At 34.5% G+C, this 15,326-nt stretch overlaps 2 protein-coding genes across 2 annotated transcripts; one reads left to right on the top strand and one right to left on the bottom strand.

Annotated features, from left to right (window-relative positions):
• Nucleotides 1-4,243: 4,243 nt before the first annotated feature.
• On the top strand, nucleotides 4,244-7,680 carry LOC124824619 (putative receptor protein kinase ZmPK1). Its single transcript, XM_047297068.2, has 2 exons — nucleotides 4,244-5,365; nucleotides 5,951-7,680. Exons 1-2 carry the CDS (start codon nucleotides 4,429-4,431, stop codon nucleotides 7,420-7,422), a joined length of 2,409 nt encoding a protein of 802 aa, XP_047153024.1. The 5' UTR covers nucleotides 4,244-4,428; the 3' UTR covers nucleotides 7,423-7,680.
• A 136-nt stretch (nucleotides 7,681-7,816) lies between these two features.
• LOC124824620 (vacuolar-sorting receptor 1-like) lies at nucleotides 7,817-13,959 on the bottom strand. Its single transcript, XM_047297070.2, has 12 exons — nucleotides 13,341-13,959; nucleotides 12,028-12,726; nucleotides 11,396-11,484; nucleotides 11,237-11,306; nucleotides 11,074-11,157; nucleotides 10,832-10,908; nucleotides 10,645-10,726; nucleotides 10,460-10,542; nucleotides 10,300-10,366; nucleotides 9,821-9,949; nucleotides 9,419-9,525; nucleotides 7,817-8,500 (listed from the first exon to the last, which is right to left on the bottom strand). The coding sequence occupies exons 1-12, from the start codon at nucleotides 13,630-13,632 to the stop codon at nucleotides 8,405-8,407; spliced, it is 1,875 nt and encodes a 624-aa protein (XP_047153026.2). The 5' UTR covers nucleotides 13,633-13,959; the 3' UTR covers nucleotides 7,817-8,404.
• Between the last annotated feature and the right edge of the window lie 1,367 nt (nucleotides 13,960-15,326).

The following is a 15,326-nucleotide window of genomic DNA, read 5'->3' as shown; positions in this document are numbered from 1 at the left end:
ACCTCAGTAATTAACTAAGAGAGATATCTTAAATTTACAAATTGGTAAAAGACATAACATAACATATATTAACTTATTTTCTATTATTTATAAATTAATAAAAAAAAGTAATAACTTATCTTATGTGAAAGAATAAAAGTTATAATTACCAGAATAATAGCTTATAACATTATTTTATAAATAGAAATTCAATTTTAGGGAAAAAGACGCTCTGATATCCAACGGAGTGGTGAAGAGAATTTTCTCGTGAACAAGTTTCAAAGAATAGCACCCATTCTTTTATTATTTTTTTTCTTCATTACCATAATCTCTTCGCTCACCCCAAATTATCAAAACGATCATTTTATTTATTTGTAAAAGTGATGTTTGAATGATTTGTATGGGAAATTTTCTAAAACAAGTTTTTAAAAATTTTTGAAATATGATGTCTAGAGAGGAATTTATAGAATAAGATTTTTAAAATCGATTTTTTAAAATGCATAAAATGTATTTCAAAACAAAATTAATTTATATAAAAATACATGAGTTTTTTTTAAATATGTTTATTGTCTCTAAAATTAAATTATATGTTAAAACTTTATATATATATATATATATATATATATATATATGTTTTCAAACTTAAAAATAATAATAAATACAATCTTCTCAATCTAAAATATCATTTTTGATTGTGAAATTTTTTGAAACAGTTTTATTAAATGGGTATATATTAGGTTTAATCATTTTCGAGAATTTTTGTCTATGATAATTTAATTATTTTTGAGGTTTTTATTTTGGGTGATTTAATAATTTCCAATATCCTTATTGAAAATCTTAAATAGATCTCTTAATTGTTTCAATTGAGTTTTTTTTTTCAAAATTATTCCAGTTAGACTTTCACAGTTAAAATGGGTCAACGGCCTTAGACAAACATTGATGTCACATGCTGATGTTGGTGTTTTAAATGATTTGGAGTTTTTTATTAGTCTAGGTGATTCTGACCTGTATCTTTTTTAAATTAAAAAAATTGATAAAAGTGAGTTAAATTGAATAGTTTCTTCGAATTAGGGATTGGAAAAAGAAATTGAGAGTTTAGGGTTCATTCACAAAAAAATAGAAATCAATTTCAGAAATTAAGGATTCATTTTGGGAAATTAGGATTCATTGAATTTCAAATTGAGTGACTTTAGGGATTTCGTAATTGTCGTCAACTGTGAGACCTTCTTTTGTTGGAATTGCAAGGTCGAATCATGTGGTCATTGAAGCTAAATCGCAACAAAGGTCAATAAATATTGTGCTTTTTTATCGAATATTTTGTAGTGTGTTTGTTTTTGGAAGTTGAATGTTGGGTGGTGGTCTCCCATGATTGAAATGTGTTGCGTTGTTAATTGTGATATGGTGGTCCCCATGTTTTAAAGTTGTTTTACGTCTGTTTAAGTATGTTATGGTTATGGTTTTGATACATGTATTTTTGTGGGGACATGGTATATACATATATGTATATATATGTATATATATATATATATATATATACATATACATATATATATATATATATATATATATATATGTACATATATATATATATATATTTGTGTGTGTATGTATGTACTGTTGTGCGTAATGGATGATGATATTGAGGTTATTTTTCACCATGGAGGGAAGTTCGTTAATGATGGGATGCTGAAGTATGAAGGAGAGACTTCTACGTTATCCTTTGACCGAGATATTTGGAGTTACTTTGTGGTTGTAAGTGTAGTCAAATGTTTGAGATATGTTAGATTTAAAGATTTGTGGTACTCTATAGGAGGAGGTTCAATATTCGAAGACAGGTTGAAGTCTTTGTGTGATGACACTGGGTCATGCATATGGTTAACTTAGCTACGCTAAATGGTTAGGTTCATGTATTCATGGTACACATTGTTTCTAAATAAACCCCAAGTGATACACATGCTGGAATATGTTCCTGATGATAAAGCCCAAAGTAGAAGCCTAAAGTTTGTCACATGAATTTAATGGACCATGTTTGAGTGAGACGTCAGACAACAACTTTGATGATAATGTAAGTTGGGGGAAAGAGAGAAGTTTGTGAGATGATGATTGACAATTTGAAGAATTAGTTAGTGGATCAGATAGTGATGAAGAACTTAATGATATAGAGGGTTATGGAAAGTTTGGAACATTTTCTATGCCAAAAAGTATGGTTGATTTTAAATGGGAAGTTGGGACATATTTTGTTGAAAAACAAAACATTTTAAAAGGATATATGATTATGCCCATGAGTTGTTGGCAAGAAATCCAGGATCAACAGTGAAAGTAAAGGTTGAGGATAATGAAAGTAAAGTAATTTTCAAGAGATTTTACGCATGTATGAAGGCATGCAAAGACAGATTTGTGTCATGCAGGCCAGTAATTGGATTAGAGTTTTCTTGAAAGGGAAGTATGGTAGAGAGTTGTTCACGGCTGTTGGACGATATGCTAATGAACAAATGTTTTTGTCTATTACATATGTCGTGGTTGAAGTAGAGAACAAGGATTCATGAACCTGGTTTCTGGAACTACTGATTGATGACCTTGGTGAGAGTGAATGAGATTAGGGTTTTGCTTCCGCCATCCATTATATGTGAAAGACGAACATGAATGGTTCATCTTCAAATCTATATTACTTTAACCATAACACTGAAAAAGAATGAACAACTAATCAACCAAAAACCACCAAGAACATCGAATAACTACATCAACGAAGATCAACACTTTCTTAGCAAACAAACAACCTAACAACCAATATCAAATGCCATTTTATTAGGAATTGAATAACAACAAACACCTTGGAACAAGTACAACGAAAAACATCTACAATCCCTTTTTATTATGAATTGAAGCTATTAGGGATTCAAAATTATAAATCGTGCGAAGTTTTTCTAATTATTTTATTTCAAAACAACTTAAATCCACGAAACTCACAAAATAAGTGAGTCACATGATTTAAAACACCAACATCAACATATCAAGTTAACATTTGTCTAACACCGTTAGTTTAATTTATCGACAGGATCTAATTAAAATAATTTTATAAAAATAAAAATCCAATTAAGACGAAAAATAAAATTAAGGAACCAAATTGAAATTTTGGGAATGATTAAACCTTATATTACTATTGTTTTTAAAGTTCGAATATTAAATTTGTTAGAATTAAAGTAAAAAATAAACTTAAATTTTATGTAAAATTTTATAAACTAATTGTTTCGGTTTAATTGGGGTCCGAGGTTGTCCGTCTCCTAGCCTCTTCTGCCTTCAGATGTGCCCTTTACTATGCCAGTCCGTTCGTCCAGTGTTTAAGTTGTCCTCCCAGCCAGGGGTGGTCCTGCAGAAAATACTCGGACGCTCAAGTCAGAAAAAACTGCCCTTTCTATATTCTGATAGTAATTTGGATTAAAATCATCTTACTTGAACATTAATATTGTATTTATCGGCCTCATAATTGTCCAGCCCATTAATTATATTAATCATTCATTAATACAATATATTTGTGCAATATAATCTGCCAATCACCCATAAATGCCATATATTTGTCCTTAATATGGTCATTAAATATATTAACTAGCCATTAATAACATCCATGTTACCTGACTCGCGATCACTGAATTATCAGTCGGTGCGAAAGACACTCTCCTCAAACGGTCGGTTACGCGGTTACCATACACTAATACATATTTAATATTTTTTTCTAGAACCAATTCTATTTTCTTTTTTGCCTCTCTATAGTGAAAAAGGGAGATACAACTATGGAAGAGGACAATGGCGGTGTTTTGCAAGGAACCAGAATATCTTAAGAACAACCACCTTTTCGGGATGGGTAGGTGTAGTTAGTCAGACATTCAAAACTTCTTTTCCACACCTATTGACTAATTCCTAGTTTTATTATTAAGTTTGTGCAGAGTGAAGCAATTGTGGACACATTTTTATATTTATTTAACATATAATATAAAAACAAAATAATCATTAAAAATATGAAAAAAATTATATTATTTTAACAAATATAAAATAAAAAAGATTTGGATCAAATAAATATAAAAATTTTATATGTGTGAATGTATTATTTTTCTTTTCAATATTTCTAAACTATTACACCAGTTTATTTTAACATACAAAGTAAATTTCAAAGAAAGATTATCCAAAAAAATAAATATAAATTTCCTTAATTTATTTATTTTGCATTAAGCTTTTATATATACGCACAGATAGAATGAATATATCGAAGACAAGACGACATTATCTTTCATGGATCAGCTTCACGTTGAGGCATAATTCATAGCCCAAGCAACTTGCATATGTTGTCATTTTCGATTTGATTCTTTCTCTGTTTTTATTTATTATTCAACCGCTAGAACCCCACCAGGAAGACATAAAACAGCAAGGCATAGCATAGCATGAGAAAATTCATCAATGGCAGCTTCAACACTGTGTTTGGCTCTTCTCGTTCCTCTCATCTTCTTCCATAGCTTTCATGCTTCATCTTCCGTCTCCCTCTCCGTAGAGAACTTCAAAGAAGAAGTCATAGTGTCATCACCCAAAGCAACATTCACGGCAGGCTTTTACGCCGTCGGACAAAACGCTTTCTGCTTCGCAGTATGGTACACCCACTCACCAGACACCCTTGTTTGGATCGCCAACCGGGACCAACCGGTTAACGGAAAACGCTCCACGCTCTCCCTTCTCAAAACCGGTAACCTCGTACTCACCGACGCCGGTCAGTTGCAAGTGTGGTCCACCGGCACCGCCACCTCATCCAGACAAGTCCGCTTAAATTTGTACGACACCGGCAACCTCGTACTCCTCGAAGATTCCTCCGACAGCCCTGTTTTGTGGCAGAGCTTCGATTTCCCGACCGACACACTTCTTCCAAACCAGCCTCTGAGAGGGAGCACCAACCTCGTTTCCTCGAGAAGCCGGAGCAACCACTCGTCCGGTTTCTACAGGCTCTTCTTCGACTTCGAGAATGTTCTGCGGCTCATGTACCAGGGCCCTCGAGTTTCTAGCGTTTTCTGGCCCTACGCTTGGCTTCAGAGCAACAACTTCGGTAATGGCAACGGCAGATCCACTTTCAACGATAGCAGGATTGCTGTGCTTGATGAGTTGGGTGGCGTGCTTTCTTCCGACAACTACACTTACAGAACGATCGATTACGGGACGGTGCTTCAGCGGAGATTGACCCTCGATCATGACGGTAATGTGAGGGTCTACAGCATGGTAGATGGACAAAAGAAGTGGGTGGTATCAGGGCTGTTTCGCCCACAACCTTGTTTTATCCATGGCATTTGTGGACCCAACAGTTACTGCACAAATAACCCAACAACTGGCAGAAAGTGTTCCTGCCTTCCAGGTATTTCAGGAAAGTGGTAGAGGAAACTTTTTGGATAAAGTTCTTATTAAAAGTGGTAAATAAGAAGTTAAAACGCACTGAGTTTCTCCATGAACTAAAAGTCGACTTTGCTGTCTCAGTTTTTGAAGAAGTTAAAAGAAAAGAACTTTCGTCAAAATTGCAGTATGTATGATTATTTTAGCTCAGTAAAGAAGTTCAGTTAAGATTTTCTGATTTTCTTCTGTGATAAGTACTTATGGAGAAAGTATTCAAACTTATGCCAAGTACTTCATTTTTTTTATAGAGGTTCTTTCCTTTAACTTTTCCTAAAAACTGGTTTTTTTCTTGTACATAAGATGGTTTTTATTTGACTTTCTTCTGCGTAGGTAAACTCATCAGTTAGTTCTTATGTGAAAATAAAGTAATGTTAAAATAAATTAAGCTTTTCCCATGCATATTCTAAATCAAATTTTGCTATAAAAGTTTATTTGAAGTTACAAGATAAGTTTATTTAATTCATTTTACTTCATGTGTTCCCCCCTTATAATTGTTTATACATATGGTTGTCTCCTCCTGTAGTGTTCATTGAGAAATTTATGCTATCAGGTCACAGATGGATTGATAGTCAAGACTGGACTCTAGGTTGCAGACCGAATTTTGATCCTTGGTGCAACACCACTAAGCAAGAGTCTCGTTTCGTGGGCTTATCTGAATTTGATTTTTATGGATATGATTACGGCTTCTATCAGAATCACACTTACGAACAATGTGTGAATCAGTGCTTGAAGTTGTGCGAATGCAAAGGGTTTCAGTTCAGTTTTTCGGACCAAGGTGGTTTCGGTAGTCAGTGCTACCTGAAGACACAGTTGCTGAATGGGCATCATTCAGTAAGTTTCTCGGGATCATTCTTCCTGAGGCTGCCTTTGTCTCAGGACTATGAGAACCCCATCAGTAATGTATTGGTTTGCGGGGGAAATAGCGGAAGAGTGAAAGAACTAGAAAGACCGTATGTGGAAGAAAAAGAAAATGGATCGGTGAGGTTCATGCTGTGGTTTGCGTGTGCCTTGGGAGGACTTGAGGTTCTGTGCTTCTTTCTGGTGTGGTGTTTTCTGTTTAGGAATAATGCTGACAAACAAGCCTATGTTCTTGCTGCGGAAACAGGGTTTAGGAAATTCAGTTACTCTGAATTGAAACAAGCTTCCAAAGGTTTCGGTGAAGAGATTGGAAGGGGTGGTGGAGGTACAGTGTATAAAGGTGTCTTGTCTGATGATCGGGTTGTGGCGATAAAAAGACTACATGAAGTAGCAAGCCAAGGAGAAAGTGAGTTCCTGGCTGAAGTAAGTATCATTGGAAGACTTAACCACATGAACTTAATTGGCATGTTAGGGTTTTGTGCGGAGGGAAAATATAGGTTGTTGGTTTATGAGTACATGGAGAATGGTTCTTTAGCTGAGAACCTTTCATCGAGTTTAAATGTTCTTGATTGGACCAAGAGGTATAACATTGCTTTGGGAACTGCAAGGGGTCTTGCTTACTTGCATGAAGAATGCTTGGAGTGGATTTTGCATTGTGATATCAAGCCCCAAAATATACTTCTCGACTCTGATTACCAACCTAAGGTAGCTGATTTTGGGTTGTCTAAGCTACTTAACCGGAACAACCTCGACAATTCAACCTTCTCGAGAATAAGAGGAACAAGAGGCTACATGGCACCGGAGTGGCTTTTCAACTTGCCAATCACTTCCAAGGTGGATGTCTACAGCTATGGCGTTGTTGTCTTGGAGATGATAACTGGAAGGAGCCCAACAGCAGGTATCCAACTCTCAGAATTGGACGCTGAATCACATAATCATGGGAGGTTAGTGACATGGGTGAGGGAGAAAAGGAAGAAAGGGTCAGAAGTGGGATCATCTTGGGTGGATCAAATAGTTGACCCTGCTTTGGGATCAAAGTATGATAGGAATGAAATTGAGATATTAGCTACGGTGGCTTTGGAATGTGTAGAGGAAGAGAAAGATGTGAGACCCAGCATGAGTCATGTTGTTGAGAGGCTCCAAAGTTACGAGCACAATTCTTGATGGTTTTGAACAAAGAATAGCCAGACATTGCAAGGTTTTCACCTACCTTGTTTGTTTATCGTCCACGGTATCAGTTCCTCTTGTTTTTTGGTAGATTCAGCCTATCATAAATTGTCAGTTTGTGCCTTGTGGTAAATCTTCTATTCTTGTGCAGTTTAGTCTTGCTGTTGTATATCATATTCTGGTGCTTTGAAATCGTAAGTTGTTACAGTTGTAGAATATTTCCATTAATTGCAGTATACTCTTTTGTTCCTTTAACATTATCTGTTGTGTGATTCCAACTTTATCATAAAATTAGTTACTTAGTACATATTCAATCTTAAAATTATGGCAACAATTTTGAAGATATAGTTTTACGATGATACCCAGTTTTGTAATAAGCTCTGAATTGCATATTCTTTCTGGATTACATATTCTTTCTTATAATCCCAAATGCTGTGCCAATGCGGTAGCAAACTTAAGCTAGGGTTAAAAGATACAAAAAGAATGATTCCCCTGGATATTTGAGCTATCAGGACACCTGTCTCTTGAGAGCTTTGCAGTTAATTTAGTAGGTCATTGGCAGCATCAAACTACAGATATTATTCATAAAATTTACAAACTGGAATAAAAAATAATAGAAGATAGCAAAATTGATCATTTCTACCAAATAATGTCTCTTTCCATGCCATATCTAACATCCCCAGTTGAAAAGAAATATGGTGCCAATTTCTAGTTGCCTAAATTAGTAAAGGACATGACTCTACTCCATATTAATGCTTCCTCAGAAAAACAAACCATCCACTTCGAGGGAAGAAAAAGAGAAAAAACAAGGAAAAGAAACAGAAAGAAAATGAGATTTGAAGGGTAAGGATGATACTAACTAAGTCTGATGCTAGGAGCCTCGGGTTAAGCAGTTTGTTTGTGTTAATAACTAACCAACTGTAGAGAATGTCCAAGATATCAAATTCATCTTTGCATAGAGATGGGATTCCCATACTTTCTAGACATCTCCTTGAGTATGAATAGAAGTCTCCGGTTGATTATCCAAGGGCATATATTGGGCCATAATTGCCCTTATCTCAGAGTCCATGTATCTCTGCAGAAAAATGTTTCCTCTTGTAAGTTAAACGAGTTTAGGATGTCAATGCTTAAATTGTGCGCTTGTATTATAACTAAAACATCATAAAAGGAAAGACAGAAGAAACTGATTGTCATTTGAACCAGCAAATCAGGACCAACATAATATGCTGACTAAATGGAATGAGAAAGTATTAATAAAATGAAAAGATGATTTAACAAAATGTAGTTATATTTTCTTAGAGCTATAGGTATTGTATTTTTTAATTAAAAAAAACAATATTATTGTTGCATTACTATATTGACTGCAATCCTAACTAGATTTGTACCACAATCAGTATTACTTACTTGCAACATCGAAATTTAAGAGAAAATAGTACAAAAGGACTAAAGGTGGTGTGTGACTTCATTAATTCTTTTATTAAACTTCAGATAGTTTATTTTAAGACAGTTTTTCTTCTTTTTAGTACTTGTTCAAACACTTAATGTTGATACCGCCTTGACTTATAGCCTTGTCTTAGGTGACCTGCATCTTGTTCCTCTTACATTGTACATCCTTCTCAGAAATATTCTTATGTACCACTTACTGAGTGCTGCATCATCTTGGGAGTGTTCAGTCTTTATTTTCAACTATTATGTTGAATTGTTTTGGTATTTACGATGGTGTTTTGACCTCGTACATATTGAGCATTGTAGTGTAACTGTATTTTCTGAAACTAGGTGTGCGAAGGAAACTCTCTTCCTTCCTGACTCTAATCAGAGGAGTCTTTCACAAATCTTGCCTCAACACTGGGAAAATGGATTTTTTTATGTTTTGAAGACTATAAATACTGAAATAATTCAAATTAACATAATAGCTTTTTATCTAGATCTGCCTTAAGGAATATTTGTCAAAGTCATACTGTTTAAAGGACAATCAAAGGAGTTAGAATTATACCCGGATTCTGTACTTGTAAAATGCATACCCCCCGGCACCAGCAACAGCCAATATCAGAATAACCATCCAAACGATGCCCCCACCGGTCACCGAAGCAGCATATTTTCCTGCATATTTGTAAGATATAGCAAATGTGAAAATGAGTAAATTATTATTTTAGTCTCAACAACCATGCAAAGATGATCAACATAGATAATTAGAAAGCCCAGAATAAAATTCAGAAACTACATACAGCATAAATAAAAATAAAATGCCAATGTGGCAACCAGTGCAAAGTCATGTTTTCCATGAAGAATCATCTATCAAATTTTAACGAGCGAACAAAATCTGCTGATCCAGTTAGTCAGGCATAAAAAATGGCATACAAACAAATTCAGAAAAATGTTAAAAGTAAAAACGCACCAATGCACATATCATTTTCTCGCGTGTAGAACAAACCATCAGTACATGAGCATTCATAACTTCCCCAAGTATTTTTGCATTGACATTCTGGGCATTGGCAGGCCAATTTTTCCTTGCATTCATCCAGATCTACAACATAATCAAAACAAGAAATTTTAAGAAACAAATGTCAGATTTGCAGAATAGCTAATGGCATAGCATAACTATTTCACCAAGATTAGTTCATGATTGATGTGTGTGCCATTCAAAGGATAGGTACTAGAGGGGTAATGTTATATCTTCCTACACTAACCTCCTGTTAATTCTCCTAATATCTAATAATGTATTAAGAAAAATAAAGGTAAATATATTTTTATCATGAAAACAAAAACATCCAGTGCTCTTTTCATTAGGTTGTAAGTTTTAATGCAGGATGTTGTAAGAAGATTTATAACTATTTAGATTAGAACAGTTCAAAAAAAATTTGAATGTCATAGTACCTTTACAGGAGTTGACTCCATCTCCCTGGAATCCAGGTGGACACTTGCAACCTTTGGTGTGGTCATCCTGCATAATCATTTAAGAAAGCATATATCAACATTAAAAGAAAAAAAACATACAAGCAAGAAAATTGAAAAGAGGATGAAGAGGATCACTTACAATACAAGCAGAGAAAGTCGTGCTACCTCTGGTTTCTTTCCAACAACCTCCGTTGTTGATTGCACACCTCAAGGCCCCTGTAGCTGCTTTGAAATAAAAATGTGTGAAGGTGAATTTATATTTTGAATTTATAGCGTGGAGATTATCACATGAAGCAATTGATCTAAATAAAGAAAGTAATTTACCTTCACAATGGGTATATCCATCACCAACAAACTGCACATTTTGTATAACTGGGCATTCGCATACTCTTCCTCTGAAAGTGTCCTACAATTTTGAAAGTGAAAAAACCAAGCCTTACTCCACATGTATTGAAGTACACTAATATGAACATTCACAGAAATATGGCACAACATTGAGTTAACCAAATACCCTGCACGCAGTAATGTTAGCAGCAGCGTCCTGCCAACAACCACCATTGTTCTGCAAACACTCATTAGTTTCCATGTCTGAAAAGGATAAGCAAAGGTACGTAATATCAATTCTTCTATCCAAAACGACAACATATATTACACATTGCCAGCTGAAAGATTTGATAAGATTTAATTTATTGGCTCTTCTCCTAGGATGTTTGGGAGGGGTACGAGGAGTAAAGAAGAAATGCAAAAAGGGACCTGGAGTTAAGCAAATTGATGGCTCAGTAGTTTCTTGGAAGCCTGAGCATATTGCCTTGAGTACTGCTGCTTTTGATAGCTTACCTAAAAGTGGTTGAAAATTAAAATTACACAGCAGAACAGGGTTAAACAGCCACGAAGATATTCAGAAAGGTTATCAAACCTCTATATTGTCTGTTGTTTATAATAAGAGTAGGTAGTATAGTAACATCTCCACGATCGCCGTTACCAATCTGAAACAAAAATTCATTAACCAACAGAAGGGCCAAATTAGAGAACCGAAAAATCCCAGAAGAATGCTATATTCCCTTATAATAAAAACCTGTGAATCCTGTTCATTGTTGAGAACAGGGTTGTCGACATTTGCATCAGGATCTCCAACACAATCTTTAACTTTCTTCAAATCAATACCTGTAAAGTATACCAGGAAAGAGTGAACAAGCATGCAACATATCCGTAATTAGAATAATGTAACAAAACATTCCCCCAGAATATTTGAGATGACAAATGAGAAGTTTACTTAAATTTTTGGCAACCGATTTTAAAATGAGGTTTACGTACAATTATAACGGATGGTACTGATAATATATTAAAATGACTGTTATACTACTTTAAAAAATGGATAAGTCTAATTCAATTTTACAAAATTAATTTATAAGTTTGCATTCATTTATATATATACTTTAAATTGACTTTATTTTTAGTTCTAGTTCTGATAAAATCATGCTAAGTTTGTTGTCTTTAACAGTGACTACCTTTAAAAATCATCTCAAATGTATGTCGATGAGTTGACTGTGCTAATTTTTATACTCAGTATAACTAATAATCTCTTATCATGCGAGCAAAAAGAAAAAGCCCTATGTGAGCTTTACAAGATTGGAGAAGTTCTGGCGTACACTCAAAATCAAACAGCAAAGAGAATCACAAGTCCACTGCAAAGTGTATCCAACATACCAAGAGATTTAATAACTTGGTCTGAGCATTCTTCAGTATACTTATTCTCTCTCATTGGGCAGCGGATTGAAAAGTCAGTCACATAGTCCCACCATTGCCAAGGCTTTCCACTTTCATTTGCCACTTTAAAGAAGCATACTTGACGTAAGTTTTGGATAACAACATCTTTACCACTATACCCTCTTTTGTAATCTAGCTCAGGATCTGGTGCACAGTATCTTCCATTATTTATGCACTGGGATTTGCACTGTTCGCTCAATATAAATGCTTCTGGACAATACCAAGTTATATAGTGAGGGGTAAACTTTGCAAACCCTTTCTGCTCTAGTAATTGAGCTGCCCCTTTAAAACCCTTGACAAAGTTAATTTCACTTTCACACTTTGGTCCACACTCATCATTGCTACTTGTCCAAAACTCATACTCAACTCTCTCATCAGGGTGAGGAAGCGCCTCTCTCCAATCAAGATTCACATTAACCATTTCCCCACTAGAGAGAAAACTCTTGATTTTATCCCCTAGTGATTTGCTGATAAGGGCAGAAGGAATGTTGATCTTCTCAATATAATCGTCTTTGCTGGAACCAGTTCCTTCTTCAGGTGTGTCCATGGTGATCAATGGTTCTGTCCTATCATCTGCAACAAGAATGGCCGCTGCTCCACCTTTCTGTGCATTCCACGCCTTTAAAGTGAAGTAGCACTCTAACAAAAGTGGCAAAAAGAAGTTCTACAGATTTTATCATTATCAACCATTGATATCAACAATTTTGTACCAATCAATACACAATAATGTGAAGCATATACAATATGTACCACAATCTTGCACAAGAAGTTAACATTACATTATATTGAAAATACCTTCCATGTCTGTGATAGCAACGGAAAACTAATGTCAAGATACATATTCGATCGAGAAAGTTACCACCAACTGTCCGAGTGATGCCAAAATTGCATAAAAGGAAAAGAAATGCATTGCAATGCACAGAAGATTCAAATTTTCCATACGTATAACAACATGGAACTGTATGTCAAAGAGTAAAAGAAACTCACACCAATGATCCTGACAGTTATTATCTTAATAAAAGCCAATTTATGAAAACAAAAAACAACACTGAATAAACCTACACATTTTACAATACAGCAAAAACTTAGATGCAAATCCACTGTGACGAAACTCTAATTCTATTTGAACAAGCATGCTAAAAGCGCTTGAGTAACGCCATTTTAAAGTACTTAATGAACCCATCCGAGTCTTATACTTCTTTCCTCTGTTATAATTGACTGAAGAGCATTGAAAGGAGTGAAGGGTAGCTAACCTCCTCGATCAATAAGAACAAAGCTGGGGAAGGTTCCGGGCTTGGAACTCAACGAGGAATCAAAGGGTTTACATCCATTCTGATTGGTCTTGGGGTACACCACTGAGCCAATCATGGTTCCTCCATACTTGGGGACCCCAAAATTCCCAATTGCACATTCATATATACCTTTCAATGAATTTGGGGAAGTGATTTTCAAATTGTTCTTCTCCACCACAAACGATCCCAAACAAGACCCACTAAGCAAAATCCATCCAAACCACAAAAAACTTTGCTTTGTCCTCATTGTCATCAGATGTTGAACTCTTCCACTTCAATAGAGAAAGATCTCTATCAACAGAAAAGGCAAAAAAAATGTAGTTTTAGTTAACAACACCACTGAAATTGAAATAACATGTTTGAAGCACTGTCTGGATCAAATGGAAAGCTTAGCTAAGTACAATGCATGCTTTGCTGAGAAGGAAACCCAGATGAGGAAAATGAAAATGAAGACCAAAAACAATGGCTTTAGTGGTTGTTACGTGGGAGATGAGAAAATCATCCAAATCTAGAACCAATATGCGAAAGAAATGGACAATGGGGTGAATGGGTTAGTTATATTCAACGGTAATTGCACTCATTGCAATTCATATACACAACTGCCAACAATTACGATGGTCCAATGTGGTTCAACATTTTTATTCTTTTATGTTCTTTGTGAATATAAAATCTTTACCCCTCTGTATTTCTTTTCAGACTCTATATTTTGTTTAATTGTTACAAGTATAAAACTGACAAAATGGAATAATTGAAATAAAATTTAATCATACTTTAATGTATCAAAAGTAATATATTTAAGGAAAATATATATTGACTATTAATTTTTTACAACTTTTTTACACTTGACGTGGCTTCCTAGGTGACATTCCATTTTAATTAAAAAAAAAAATCCATGCTGGCAGGGACGGAGAAGGCCCGATGGTTTTGAAATTAGAGTAATTTTATGATTGAAAACTAGCATAGAAGTTATTCGTTGGTCTCTTCTTCTTTCTCTTGAAAACTCTCTCCCATACCCTTCTTTTTTTCTCGAATAACCAATTCATACCCTTCTTCTTTATTGAAGACCCTGTTCCATTATTGTCACTTTTATTAGCAAAACGTTGAAGCTATAAAGTTTTGATAATGTCCAAATTTAAATCTCAAAAACTCACAAGTCATTATGAAAACTTGTTATTTGTGAAAAGCTTTTGTAACAAGTAGAAGTTTGTATAGGACTTAAAATAGTTTTTGTTTCATGTATTTTATGCTTTAAATTGTTTTTTGGATTCAAAAACTCTCTACAATAATTTATTAACTAAAGAGGAAATCGATTATCACAGAGCAAGTTTGTTAAAAGCCAAAAACTAAAAATGGTTTCTAGAATAATCGATTATCAGAAACTGATAATCGATTATGGCTAATCAATTACCAGGAACTGATAATCGATTATGGTTAATCGATTATCACTTATAATAATCGATTATCATGACTAGTCCTTGAAGTTTTTTAGCACTTTTTGGCCGCTGTACTTTCATTAATTGCATAATCGATTACCTAAGTGAGATAATCGATTATCATAGCGAGAAATGTCTAACAACGGATTTTTGGAAGTGTCCTTGAGTGAAGTCTTTATAAAGAAGTGTTAGACTCTCATTCAAACACACATGTTGATGAGAAAGACGTTCTTCCAAGTATATCTATAGAGTCTTCATCATGATTTTCATACATGTTTCTTTTTTCTTCCAATACGATTGACCATCTCTGGTTGGTTGGATTAGTGACATAAAATATTTGTTTTGCTTGACTAGCTATAATAAATGGTTCATCCATATAACTCATCTTGTTAAGAACCAAAGTGAAGCTAAGGCCATCCATCCCCATACTCCAATTGCTATCAACTCATTTATACTTGAAAACTGACACTTTAAAACTTATAAAGTCAACTTTCCATATTCCTTATATTATTTC

Source organism: Vigna umbellata, chromosome 7 (assembly GCF_029865625.1).
Source record: "Vigna umbellata cultivar VRB3 chromosome 7, Vumbellata_1.0, whole genome shotgun sequence".
Classification (NCBI taxonomy): domain Eukaryota; kingdom Viridiplantae; phylum Streptophyta; class Magnoliopsida; order Fabales; family Fabaceae; genus Vigna; species Vigna umbellata.
Note: the sequence above shows the minus strand (reverse complement) of the source record. Positions and strands in the feature narration are given on the sequence as shown.